Here is a 14,743-nt window from a genome sequence, read left to right on the forward strand (position 1 = left end):
TCTTCATGGGTACCAGCGAAATTCTCATAGTTTTCTGTGGCACATAAAATAAACTATACTTGGGTTTTAGAGTATTATTATTATTATTATTATTATTATTATTATTATTATTATTATTATTATTATTATTATTATTATTAATGGGAATATGATTTAAAATTGACATATTCAAAAAATAATTTAAATATGGAAATCATAATAACTATATTTTACACTTCTGCACATTTGATTTTATCTCATTTGATCTACCCGTGAACATTGGTATGAATGAATTACTAGATACAGTTTTGTCAGTGTTGTTTGTAGTGAAAGACATTTCCAGTAAATTACAACAGGCACACAGCAGTGTATCAGGTACAGCAGGTGTAAAGACCTCACGGGAAGACGGACAAGTTTGGAAAAGATTCATAATGGCTGTAATTTAACATACTGTCCAGCCGGACATATAGTTCTACTACACACGCTGACTCTGGTTATAGAAGTGCCAGCTGATAGTACAGTCCACACACACACGCATATGTACACACAAACACACCGAACAGTCAGTCCATCTTATTATAGCTGGACTCACCACGTTAGCTAAAAGCCCCCTGGGCAAACAAACAGCATCTCTCAGCTTTAATAGCCTAAACAAGGCATGCAACTAACAAAGGAATCATCCACCCCTCTCATTCTCACACTCTTTCATATCATATGTTTCCTTTTTCAACCACTAGCATCATCTGGCTGCCCTTAACCAGAGAGCCAAACACTCCTTTTAAGTGGAAACTACTTTGTTAACTGATGACCACAGGGCCAGTTATTGATCCTCTCCTTCCTCTCTGTCAGTAAACCCTGCTGATAAAAACCCCTCTCTTCTCTCAGGGCTCCGCAGTATGCAGCCACAGTTCGCTACAATAATAGCTTGCATATCATAGCATCCACATGAATCAGATCTCGATGGTTTCGATTAGGGCTAAACTAACTCAAACACATTGCCAGTCTAGGACGTGAATCTATTTATGAACGAGGAGTGTAGGTGGTAGTGTTCTTCACTTCTCCCCTCCATTCTGTTTAAACGGTTTTCTCATTTCAGTTGACTTAGCGGTTCAAGTGTAAACTTTCTAGTTGTGTTGACCTCTGAGAGCCCCTGCAGGGAATCAGGAGAACTTTGGTGATCTGCTGTTTAGCAGCATCAGTTGCCCACCTCCATTTTTCAATGTGCTGGAAGGAAAGGCAGAAAAGGATGGAGCTAGCCGACGCCGCTTGTGCATACGTGCTTGTGTGTATTTGTGACGGCGGCTCCTATTGGTGCAGAGACAAGAGCGAGTCGTCAGGGCCACTTTGTCGTGACTCTGATCTCACTTCTTGTGTCCCTGTGCAGGGGGAAACGAATAAAATGAGCATCCTCCAAGGCAGTGCCTGTTCAGTATGCTGTACTGCACCGCTCCACTACAGTCGAGCACAACACCTTTTTTTTGGAGTTGGAGTGAAGGTAGAGGGAGCTTTGAGCAAAGGGGAGAACGAGTCAACTGATTCTAAAAAGAGGCAACGGTGCAGTGTGAACTTTGCTTAAGAAAGCTATTTGACTGGGAGCCTTGATCTGTTGCCCCAAGCAAGACACTTAGTCACCACTTTGGCAATGCATCCACACAGAGATGTGAAAAAACAGAGAAAGAAAGACACAGAAAGAGAGCTGGAGGTGCAGGTGATGCAAGGAAAGGAAAGGAAAGGAAAGGAAAGGTAGAGACAGTGCACTAGACCAGAAAAAAAAAGAGTAATATGAACATGAAAAAAGAGACGCTGAATAAAACAAACAAACAAACAAAAACAAAAAAAGGACAAAAACATTGTGCAATACAGAGGAGGAAGGAATCAATTCCTCCCACTACTGGGCGACTAAAGTAAGAGTGCAGGGCTAATTAGTTTCTGATGGCTGGACTTTCATTTGGCTAAAAGGTCAGCTAACTTTAAAGGTCACACTGCCATGCATCCTTGACGTAAACAAAAAAAATTATACCAGAAGAAAAGTGGGAGAGTCCAGAAATATAAAACATCAGAAAAAAGAAATGACACGACTACACAAGTCTGTGTGTGCATGTACACATAAAAACAAACACAGTTTGTTGATAACATTTGATATTCTCATTTATATCGTGCTGGTCAGAAAGGACTTTATTAGTGTTAGCACATCCACTGCAAATTACTCTTGACTTAATTTGAATGTGTATTGAGATAATGTGTGGGTCTGCGAATGTGTGTGTGTCTGCTTGTCCTTTGCTGGTGGTAGTGGGGGATTCGGGATAGATTTATTGCCTGCAATGCTGTGTGTATTTCTACTTTTCTACCAGCGTTTTCATGTAAATTACAGCTGTCCTAATAAAAACTAATCAGCATCTCAGAATCCATGTTTTGCAAAGTATAGATGGCGTGTGAAAGCATAAGACGGGTTGCTGATCTGTTAATGTAAACACATTAGATGAGTAACACTGTAAAATCCCCAATGCTGCCAAGCGCGGAGGGATTTCTTGCTATAAGAATGAGCACTATATTTCCTGCTCTTTCACTTCATAGCATTTCAAGTGTTTGCTTTTTTTACGTGCCACTAAGCTTTACAAAATATGTCTGAACACACATGCAACAATTTTGCCTTTTTGTTGTTTACCAGTTACACCTGATCCTGCTGATTTTAGACAAACGTGTAGAAACTGAAGTTGAGCAACAGATGTCTTACTGCCCACAATTTTGTCTGTTTTTCGTTTCATGTTTACCACTCCTCAAAATTAATATTGATGGCTCTTAATAGAGAACAAAATATGAACAAAGATTACTAGTAATATAATTAGAATGAACTATTTTATTATTTCCGCTGCTCAATCTTGCCGACGTCTCTAATTTTGCAGTTTTGCTATAGTTAATGGTTCAGGCTTTGATTTTTTTTCTATTTTTCTTTGCCTTGCCAAATTAAAACTGCTTTGGTATTGGTGCCGACATTAACGTGAACACAAAAGCACAACAAACTCTTTTCACTCACCTTCTTCTAGCTTTTTCCGGGCCTCCTCCTCTCTTTTGGCAACTTTGGCCTTCAGGACTTCATCAGTCTTAGCTGAAAGGAAAGAAGTATATCATTTTAATAATCAATTACACAATTAATAATAATATTAAAGGTATATGATCATTTTGTGTCCTGTAAAAAAATAGAAATAAATTCAGTCCAAACCCATTCTTTCAAATAAATCTGAGCCCCTCTAAAATAAATACATCTCTTTGTGGCCCTTTTTCTGTATTTTGAAACAAACGTGCTCATCGGAGAGGAAATGCAGGCAATTTTCACAGAATTCGTCACTGAATAAACAGTATGCCTGGAAATACACAAAATATGAATGATGCCTTATCCTCCTCTCCATATCAGGCAGCACCCCTTCACTGCTTTCCCTTTATGCTGCTGTAAAAGTCAGCATTTCTTCCTGAGAGGTGTTTATCGTCTTGGCATAATGAAAAGCTTAAGAGAAAGTGAGGCAGCGGGAGTAAACACTCGTCAGGGCATTTTACGCATGTCTCATCATGAATCGTGTTGTCTCCACTCCCTTTTCCGCCACCTTTTCCCCCTGAATAATCAAGATGTTAAGCCACATTAAAGAATATAATGCCGTGTATGGCAGGACTATCAATACTGCCTCTAAATTAATTACATTTCCGTTGCGGCGCATCATTTATTTTGCAGCGTTAGGGCCTCAGCGGAGCCATTCGCCTTTATTGCTATCTCACTTGGTTGATGAGTGAGCTATGTAAAATTGAGTCTCCAATATCATTACACTTAATGAGTTTAAACTTTGAGGAAAAAAAAGGGAAAAAAAGAGGCAGAGAAACAGAAGAAGAGAGTGAGCCGACGAGAACTGAAGGGGGAGGAAGAGAATGAGAGCGCTGCACTGTTTTTGGGGAAGTTAATACAATATAAGAGTGGGTGTAAGTGTTTGTGAGCGCTTACAGCATGTTTGTGTCAGGGCACAGCTGTGGGTGTCCAAATGTGGTTTATTGTACCGCTCGAGGTGTCTGCATATGCATGTGTGCTCAGCGCACGCTTCTCATTTTGTGCCTGACTTTGTGTATTAGTTAGACTGCAAGTAAATATGTTACATAAAAATACAATACATAGGCCCGTGTACGTGTCTGTGTGTGTTTGGATGCAGGAGGCCATGGGTTGTGCCAGTCTCTCTGTGACTGCGCTGCTGTTTTTGTTCAGTAATTGGCGTAGACAAAGAACCCGTCACACTGCTGTTACGGCTGGTTAAGTCTGGAGGTTCCGCATCTTTACTAACAATGACTCTACATGGATGACTGAACCCTCCACTACCTCCCTCAGCTATGGTGGGTGCATGTATGTGTATGCGCATGGGAGCAAGCCTAACCAAATCAACAGCAGCCAATCTATTTCTCTTAGCAAACACAGTCATAATTTAGTAAGTTTGTGTCTGTGTGAATGTGCCAAATGAAAAAAGCAGAGAGGGGAAAAAAGACGATCTGCACCATCCTTCACAAGTTTTCTTGCCTGTGTGTGTGTGTTTTTGTATGTGTGTGTGAACTCCTCTGTGTTCTTCAGTTCACTCTTTGCTCGGGGCTACCGAGAGGCAGGTAGGAGACAGAGCGGTATTGGTGGTGTGATGGAGTGGAAGGGAGACGGGGAGAAAGAGGAGGGAAAAAAGGGAGAGGGAGATCGGCAGATATACGGGGGCCATGTGCGATAAAGGAGGAACTAAAACAGCACGGGAAACAGACAAACAAGCAAAAATAAGAGGCAAAGCTTCGCCTCTGTGCACACAAACGTGTACACAAAACAACAGGAGTGATTTGTCGCCTCTTTTTCTTTGCATGTTTATCCTCCACCTCTATCCCTTCATCCCTCCCCCAACAGGTTCTCTTATCCTCTTGCTCGCTTCTCTCCTTCTGTTTTGCCCTATCCCACCCCTCCTCGTTTTTAATGCTTTCTCTTCCTTCTCTTGCTCATCTCTCCAGTACACTGCGCCTGGGGGCGATAGCAGAAAATCAAACTGTTTATCCATCTCTCATCAGTGCACTGCCTCACGGGGCTCCTGCCCCCTCAAAACAATGAAAGTAGGCCTGAGCGCTGAGCCAGGGATATGATTTAATTACATCAATAAGTAGCTCTGCTTTAAAAAAAAAAGATTAACTACAGAAAAATACATTAAAGCAACATACTTTGCTGCACTAGCATGAAAAGCCTGTTAACATTACAGGTGCAAAATGCATGTAAAATGAATTAACAGCAACAACGCACATAGGCGCATCTGCGCGTAGACGTTGCTTATTGGAAGTATCTTTCTCGGCAACTTAGCGGCTCCAGTTCATTGTCGGATAATTCTGTGATGGACTTTTATTAAAGCAGGTAATAAACGGCCGGCTGTTGGGAAAGGAGAGGCCTTTCACTTCATTTAGACTTCGTTCAGTCTTGGCTGCAGGGGTGGAGGGAAAGAGGAGGGAAGGCAGCGGGAAGGGGCGGAGAGTGTCAGTGAAATCGCATTGTGATTATGAGTGTAATTGCAGCTCAGGGGCCCAGGGGCTATGTAGCTGTGATGGCGCTGGAAGATGTTTTATGCGCGGCAACAGAAAGGAAGAAAGTGTGAAAGAGAGAAGGCAGGAGAGTGGGAGGTAGATGGAGGATGCCAGGATGGATCTTTTTTTTCTTTTTCTTTTTTAAACCCTCTTCTATCTCTTTCCTCCTCCCTACTTTTTCTCTTTCTTCTCTTCCTCCCCCAACATTTTCCTTCACTCCTCTCTTTACTATTCTCTTCTTTTCTCCTCCCTTGGCAGGATTAGCTGGGTCTCGTTAGAGGGGAAATGTAATAATGCTCCCACCAGGTGGAATCGGGCCTGCTCCATTATCAGCCGGGAGATGGATGGGCCGTGTAGGGCCGGCGGGGGCCAAGCGCGCACGCAATTTAGATTCAATAAACTGGCAAAGCAAGACCCCCAATCTGATTTATCTCTTACACGCCGCCAATGCTTGCTGCTACGATGCTGATTCCCTATTACCGCTCAGAGAAGGACTATTCATTGGATGTAAGGCACGGCAGTCAGAGAGGCTTGTCGGGCCCCCGGGACGGCAGCAAAACAGATACAGCAGAGGGTTAATACGTTTACACACAGATAAGCAATTAAATCTAAGGCTGAGGTGAGTTATAGAGTTATTAAGGAGGGATGTGGAGTGGAGAGGGTGGAGGTGGTGGTTATTCAACGCAAGAGTATGCTAGCTTGGGCCTTAGGCCGCATGCAGTAAGTGAGCATTAAAAGTGAGAAAGGCTAGCATATTATAGAGTTCGTGGGGTGAAGGAACAACAAAAGAGCAGCAGTCTGCCCACATTGTTCGATAAACTCAATACAACACTTACAAACTAGCGTGCAGAAGACAGAGTTCATAACTCTGCTCAGACTGGGTATTTGTGCAAGTTTATGAGTGAGTTTATGTATGCAAGTGCATGTCTTCAAGTGTAAGTGGAAATGTGTTGGTGGAATAGGCATATTCATATCCACTGTGTACCTGGCTGCGAGTATGCAGAGCATCACATTTGACTGTCTGTGTTTGTGTGTGTGAGAGAGAGAATGTGTGTGCAAACGCTGTAGTGGTGTTTCAGTGTTGGAAGTGGTGGGTGTCATTCTGTCCAGCCGCCAATCAAAGTGAATCTGAATGTCAGCAGGAGAGGGGGCGTGATAAATCAGCCTCACACCCAACGACAAACAGAATATTAGAGGCAGCGCGGCGCCATTGGAAAAACGTCCCTGCCAATCAGCCCAGCACTTTACAGTGAAGCTCGGCAGCTGGGCCTCCAACCAACACAGCACACCGAAGAGACAGCTAAGACAATAAATAAATAAATAATACACAGACAGGCTGGAGGACAGGCAGACAGACACGTTGACACACTGACGGATAACTGCACTGACAGGCAGAAAGGCGAGAATAAGAAACTTAAGAAAACAATGGGGATGGCAAACAGACATGTGGCATACCGGCAGATGCATAACAGGCCGGGCAGGCACAAAGACAAGACAGACGGACAGACCGACATGCTAATCAGTGGAGAACATTATACTGTCACATTTAAAAATAAAAAGCATTAGGACCATTTTATCATTAAATCTGTAACAGCTTGGAAAACCCAAATAGCTGTGTAGTTAATGTAGCTTGTTACAAAGTCAGATCACCATTTGATGATGAAGAAATATTCTGGAGGCTTTGGAGGAGTAATTCAAACACCACAAAAAAGAGACAATATTTCAGTTTAATACCAAAGCCTCACTGGGCTGACATTTCACAAAATGCAAGAGAGAGAACTTTGGAACTTTTCTCTAACTGTTAAAAAAATATGAATTCAGGAAATACTAAGAAAAAGCCAGTAACACATGACACATGAGGACGAAGGAAAAAAACAGACTTTGGCTATCTACGAGACATCTATCTGAGGGAGTAATGTGATTATGCACTGCAGGTTTGGAGGTGAGAGTGATCATGGGAAGACGCAATATCCCGAGCGACCACTAGGTGGCACAGTCCGCAGTCAACACAGGCAGAATGCTTTATCCAGGCCTGGATTTTATGTGCATGTCTGCAGGTGCCTGTGGGTCTATCAAAACCAGCTCACTTAGACCTCATAGCTGTAAACTGTAATTTGATATGATTGAATGGGCAGAGATGAAACGATACTACATAAAGTCATTTAGATATTTAACACCAGAACGCGTGAAATTATACAAGGGGGAGGCTTTATTATGGCAACAGATAATTTTTGGTATTTGGGCCTTGAAAAAGGCCTTCAGGTCACAATAACGTGAACAAAATCGTAATCAATTCACAAAATTCCTGTTTATGAATGAGTGCGACTCAATCAGATGTCTCTAAAAGCCATTCGAGAACAAATCTTGTAGGCACTGAACTTCGATGATCCTTATCACAAGCTTCTCTTAGCTTCTCTCGTCAATCTGAATTAATGACGCACATGAAATATTTACAAACTAAACAATTAGACAACGATATCTTACAAAAAAATCAATGAATTATTCATCTGCAGTCGTCTGAAAGGCTTTTTTTTATTTTGCTGCTATATCGTGATGCTGGGGGGGATGCATCAATTAGGTCTTCTGTTCCTGTGGTGTAATGGATGCTTCAGTGAAGAGTTATTGTCTAAATGACAGAGCCAGATGTAAGATGCCGGTTCTGTAATGCTGCCATGTTGTTGTGACAGATTGACATGCTGATCTCTACACTATGAAGTCATAAGGACTATTTGGATCCTTCATCTCAGTATGTGAAGAATTTTGACTTTCCCTACTTTTCAGTGTCAGACTCAACACCCAAAACTCTCCTCCTCCTCCTCTTCTCAACATTTGTTCTTTCATTTTTTAAAAACAGCCTCTTAACTCCAGACACCTGGGCTCCATGTTTGTATTTTCATTTCAGTGATCACGCTGAGATTGCATCTGTCAAACTCAGAGGAAAGGAATTAAGAGGAGTTTTAGCTAAAGGAAAAACTCTGGATCGAATTTATATCTTTGCATACTGAGAACAAAAGCTCGAGGGAACTGATATATGCAGTAAATCTCAAAACAAAAAGTCCAACATCTTCCTTTTCACAGCCTATTTCCCAAGATAGAGCGTACCCAGGCCAAAACTTTGATCTTTCACACTGCAACCCTTTGTCCACATCACATAGGAACGATTTATTTCAAAGCTGAAATGATTAAAAACAACGATTTTCATCACAAATGAATTACATGGAGTAATTTCTAATGTAAAAATGCCAGAAATGACATAATGATGTTGGTACTTACTGGTTTTGAACCATTTTCTAGTCAAAACAAGATGAGAGTACGTGTATGTGTGTTAAAAACAATACCTCAAGTAGAGCAGGGCGATATGACCAAAAATATTTATCACGATATACATTTGAAAATTTGCGATAACAATATAACTGACGATATAATTGACACTAGACAAAATGCTTTACAACTCCACAACTTTATTAGTGGAAAAAAAACCATCAATGTATTTTCACTTAAACAAGCAGCTGTTTTTATGTGCATTAAAGTTATATAAAAATTTAACAGTACAAATGCAAATTCCTTGTTGTCAGTTAAACCAAAAGGCATTTCCAGTGGAAATTGGCCGACATATCCTCAGCATAACCCTGTATAATATCCACAAAACTTAGAAAAAGGTTATACACACACAATATGGTAATATTATGTTGAAGCACAGTACGTATCACTCCGCGAGGCTCCTGCCTACGATTAGCCGTAATGCTCCGACAATCCATCAAGCGGTGCGGCTTCGTAGCTTAGCAAAGTCGTACTAAAACGTCTGACAGATTTTCGAGCGCTGCGTACGACATAAAATCGTTTCGAGGTCAGTAAACACAACCAGAATTCATACATAAGGCACACGGGATTATAAGGGGCACTGTCGATTTTAAGAAAAATCAAAGGATTGATTTTAAATGCGTCGTATTTTCCAAAAAACACGGTAATAACGACGGCCTGCTAGCATGCTCTACCAAAAATAATGCTTTGTTGTGTATCTGATGGACGAAAGCTAAACCAGTTCCACACCACTAAAGTTGCAGCATTTTTACAAACCAGTTCTGGTTCATCCGTTTCATTCAGTGATCCGCTTTCACTCTTCTCATTCTCCGTCGCCAGCACGCCTTTTCCTCCATGTGCATATGAAAACAAAGGCACTGCGCATGCGTGTTTTACCCATATTCTATCGCGATATTTCATTTTCTTATCATTGCCCAACATTATACCGGTATTACCGTGAACGGTATGATATGGCCCAGCCCTAACCTCAAGTCACCCCAAAAGTTCTGCAATGTCAACACTCATAATGTGGTTGAATTTTTCATTTATTGACTAATAAATTAAAATTTGCCTATGCTGACAGATCAGTATACATCAGTGGGGCTTTAACTCCAACAGATCCAGAAACCACAGGATTAAAATAAATGTAATAACACTGCTATTTATCTATGTTATGTGGACTTTATCACAGCTCAGTGTCAGAGCATCGTCTTCCTGAGCAGCAAATAACAGATGACAGTTGCTGTTATGGAGCCATGTGTAGCTTCAGATCTTGAATATATTGTTTAGCATTAATGATGCCTTCACAAATGTGCAAGCTACACAAAGTGTGGACTACTGCACCCCCTTATTATCACTGATGTGTTGGTTTTAACTGTGGGATTTTTGCTTTCTGCTTTAGCCTCCAAGATGCAATGTGCATCCAGCTATTTGTTTCTGTGCATAATAGAGTTTAATTTGCATTTGAGAATGCAGTGGGAAGCTGTGTTGAATTATGGTGTTTTTCAGAAGTTTTTCTGAGTACGTGCAGTAATTTCCACTACAGAAGCCTGTCTGTTTTTAATGCAGTGCTGCCTGACAGCCTGAAGATCACAACCGTTAGCCTAACACACAACAGTATCTCCAGATTCTCTGAAAGGTTCTTTGATATTATGTAGTATAGATGATGCAACCTTCAAATTCTTAAAATTTTTATATTAACTCATTCACTGCCATTGACGTCTATAGCCGTCAATTGCAGTGCATGAGTCAATGGGTTTAACTCATTCACTGCCAATGGCTGGCAGTGAATGAGTTAAGAAACTTTATTCTTAAATAGTTCAACTGTTCGCCGACACGGTCTTTCACAGAATATTGAATCCCTCTCCAATTTTACTTCGCTGATGGCCGTTTTATACCCAGTTATGTCACTTACCTGTGGTCAATATTTTACTGGAGCAAAACTGGTCTTTTGCCCCATGAGGCCAAACTTTTTTGAGAGGTATTGAAAAAAAAAAACTAAGTTTCAACATCTCATATGTTGCCTTTTTAATTAAATAACAGTTTTAAATGACAGTGTCACTGCATTCATGAAAAAGGACTTGAATGAATGTGTGAGAACAGGTGAATGAAATGTGTTGTTTAAAGTCCTTTGAGTGCTCAAGCAGAAAGGGAAAGCACTATATAAGAACTAGTAGATTTACCAAATTAATTGCACATTTAAAATAATTTATAAGTGAGGCTTAATAATAAGGTTGATCAATACAAACACCATGTTTGCCCTATTGGGGTCCAGGTCTTATTTCCTTTGGGCAAAATCTTTCACAGGAGGTCTGCCGATGAGCACCGGCTTCATTAAGGCCAGGCGAGGAAATAACAAGGTAAGCAGTGGGGTCTTCCTGATGCATGTGGGTGGCTTGGACCAGTCACCCCACCTTGCCCTTTAGACTCAAGGGTGAAAATGTATATCAGGATTCGCGGGATAACAGGCCCTGGACCCTGGACCAGAAAGGAGAATTGCGGAAAACCTTGGGATGAACAGAGGCCTGCAGCGGTCAGAGAGATCAGAGAGTGACGTTACTCTAAGGACCATACACTGCCACAGGCTGTTCACACACATGCACACATAAACACACCTTAAGGAAAACACACGGCTAGACATGAGACACACACAGAAGTGCCTCATATACTCATATACACATACAGGCCTTGGGGGGGGGCTAACAACAAAGCCTCTATATGATAGTTACAAGGTCAAACAAAGTTCAACCTTGAAACCTCGGTATGGAAATCTCATATATACATTGCAAATACTTTAAGTGCTTCCAGTGCATACTAAAATATCCCATTTATATGTGTGCCTCTAATATTTAAAATGACAGATTTTGTGGTTTCATAAGAGGGCGGGAATGTCTTTGAGACAAATACAAAAGTTTTGTACTTAAGAACTTCGCACTAAGTGCATGTGGGTAAGTGCATAACAGAGGTCTTGAGAGGGCAATCAGACCAATCCATAATGCAGGGATCACACGGTGAAATATTAAGCATCCCGGGGCCTCTGAATGACATCTCACCCTCAACTTCAACCCTGCCACTTCTACAAATGCCATCGTCCCCCCTTTACAGATATCTAGTTTTTCCTTTCTTCTTCTTCATGTGCTTTCTTCTCCTCTGCGATCTCTCCCTAACCTTTTCTACTCTCCTGCCCCTTTTCTATTTTTTAACCTTTCAATGTATTTGTGCACTTGATTCATATCATCTTGAGATGTTATATCAACATCACAATTTAATTTTTTTTAAAACTGGCCATAGTAATGCCTTTTTAGGAAATGGAAAGGTAGTGACATAAGTTTCCATCACTAAATACTGTGCACCCCTGAGCTCACACTGGCAGCAACTTAGTTGTGTCAGCAAGTACCTTTCACTTGTTTTTCTCATTTGTTGGAAACGACCAATTTTTAGGGGAAAACGCACAAAGCAGAGCCGGTTGCTGCTAAGTTTGCAATAAACCGATGATCCTGGATGTCATTGATTATTTCTCATGTTCTCAATTTAAAAAAAGTTCAGTTATTTTGTGAAGAAAAAGCAGGAAATAATTAGTATTCTTACATTTTTGATCAAAAAGGAAACCTAAAAGACCCAAGACCTAACCTAAAAGTTATAAAAAAGTAGAAAAATAGAACCTAATGTCATTTATGCATGTTTCATATGCTCTTTGTTACAATAAACACTACAACCAAATGTGGATCCCTCTGCCAGCTGTTACTCCACTCTGTTGCTTCACACTCAGGTGATCCCGGTCTTAGAACGCACATTCAAAAATTAAAGGAGCACAGCTAATGATTTTTATCTCTCCACTGAGGTGGTCCAGCAGTCCCACCATGTGTGTCTGCACAGGTTTATGCTTTACCTTTTTGCACATACGAGCGGCTCACAGTCACACTTTTTCTTGTGCCCAATTGGCAACCGTCCCTCTGACATGTGGTTTTCTTGAGTTGCTGTGTGCCAGTAGCGGCAGTATCTCCGGACGCTTCATAACAGACTCTACAGATGGGAAGTCACTACATAAACTAATGATCTCAGAGCCCGCTTAATCCAAAAATATATATAAGCACAATTCAAATGCATGTGTTCAAATCTGAGTAAGTGTCTGTCTCTACAAATAAATTTGGAGCCCTTGTCAGCAAGAATACATGTAAATTATACACATTTAATCCTGTCTTGTAGTTTGCCTCTAAAGACCAGAATAGAAATTATTACAACAGTAGTGCAATTATTGTTGAGTCTGTTGATTGCAAAATTTCATTTTTCCCAAATTAAACAAGGATGCCGTAAGTCCAGAACAGCTGCACAAGAAACAGAAACAATTCATTTGCAAAAGCATTGAGTGTGATTATGAATTTGTGTGCTCTACAATGTCAGGGCCAAAATATTCTTGCCTAGTGTGTGTATGTGTGTGTCTGTGTGTTTATATCTGCTCATTTATTCCTGTGTGAATGCACTTCAGCATGCTGTTGAATGGCGGAGAATAGGCTCTGGTTCCCATGCTGAAAGCCTGTTGGATGCCATTGTAATGGCACACCACTGAGTGTGTGTCTCATGTGTGTGCAGGCGGTTACAAAGGGGGTAGATGGGACTAAATCTATGAGGACCCCCGCACATGAAAGGTAAACTCAAGCCGCTAATCGCAGCGCTGACACAAGGAGGTTCAAAAGGGCGGCCACTTAGAAAAAAGGCAGGAGAGGCGGGACCCTGCCAGCATCAATAGGACCCAGCACAACTGACCACATTACAGGAACAAACACACACTACAGAAAAGACATACAAACTTGGTGGTCTCGGGTACTCCCAGTCCACTCTTTGGTCTGGACTTCATGAATGACGAGTGTGTGTGTGTTCGTGTGCACGTGGTTCTCCTCAGAAAGATTATTTAATTTCATGTCACAAATTCTGTCGAGCCACAGTCTGACAGACAGTGCCCTCAGTGTAGCTGGCTACAGCGATTTCTTTTCTTTCTTACAGGAAAAAAAAATTAATAAGTGATTACAATCCTAAATTATGCACTTTGAGACACAAGATGACTGATAGCAGCAAATCATCAGAGACAAAACTGAAGGTGAGAGCGAAGAAATAAAGTGCAGCATTGCACTGAGTCCAGGAACATATTTGACAATTAACACTGAAATATCAGCTCATAAGTCATGATTAAGGAAAACCAAAAGGAGGAATGCATTTTTAAAAAAAGTAGAGTGGGGTAATGAGGGAGACAGCCTGGCCGCGGGAGCAGCAGACGCAAGAGAGAGGGAGAGAAAGAAGGAGGTAGACTGGACAAATGACAGCCCCCCCCCCTTTTAAGGCACTGTTCTGCACTCTCTTTCCTCTTTCTCATCTCTTAATGCTTATTTTCATCACTTTGCTTAAAATATTGATAATCAATTAGCACTACGTCTGTTTTGCTACAGAATCTGTGTCACGGTCTATCACTCTGTCAGAGCCAATTCGCCACTCATTCAAAGTTCATTTTTCCTTGGCGGCTCTGTGCCTTTGGAGGAGTCATTACGCGGGGAACATAGCCCGGGGTGCAATCACCTATTCTCTTTCATTACTGGGGAGATGGAGAAGGTGAGAGAGATTATTAGAACTTTGGAATGATCACAAAGCTTCACGCCGCCTGTCAGATCCCCCCTACGTGTAATTCATCTGGCCTCCCTCCCTTCCTCCAACCCCCGACTTACCCCCTTCCCTTCCCCTCTCCCTCATCCCACTATCCCTCCTCCCCCAGCCTCAGCCAGGGGTTTGGCCACAGACATTATTCATGAACATCTGCAGCGCACTGAATATTCCACAGCTTCTGCCGTGATGAAAAGGGAGCTGCCCCTTTGACTCGAAAATTAACATGCCGGCACAGAGATTA

The 14,743-nt window shown here is 41.5% G+C and overlaps 1 protein-coding gene across 1 annotated transcript in view; it reads right to left on the reverse strand.

The window, feature by feature from the left end:
• rsrc1 (arginine/serine-rich coiled-coil 1) overlaps positions 1-14,743 on the reverse strand; it is a 122,815-nt gene that overhangs the window by 22,838 nt on the left and 85,234 nt on the right. Inside the window, exon 7 of the mRNA XM_085379488.1 lies at positions 3,014-3,085. Coding sequence (XP_085235614.1) covers positions 3,014-3,085 — 72 coding nt within the window. The remainder of the gene's footprint in view (positions 1-3,013; positions 3,086-14,743) is intronic.

The sequence above is a fragment of the Rhamphochromis longiceps genome, linkage group LG14, assembly GCF_057381845.1.
Source record: "Rhamphochromis longiceps isolate RC_006_pf linkage group LG14, R_longiceps_female_GT1.1, whole genome shotgun sequence".
Taxonomy (NCBI): Eukaryota; Metazoa; Chordata; class Actinopteri; order Cichliformes; family Cichlidae; genus Rhamphochromis; species Rhamphochromis longiceps.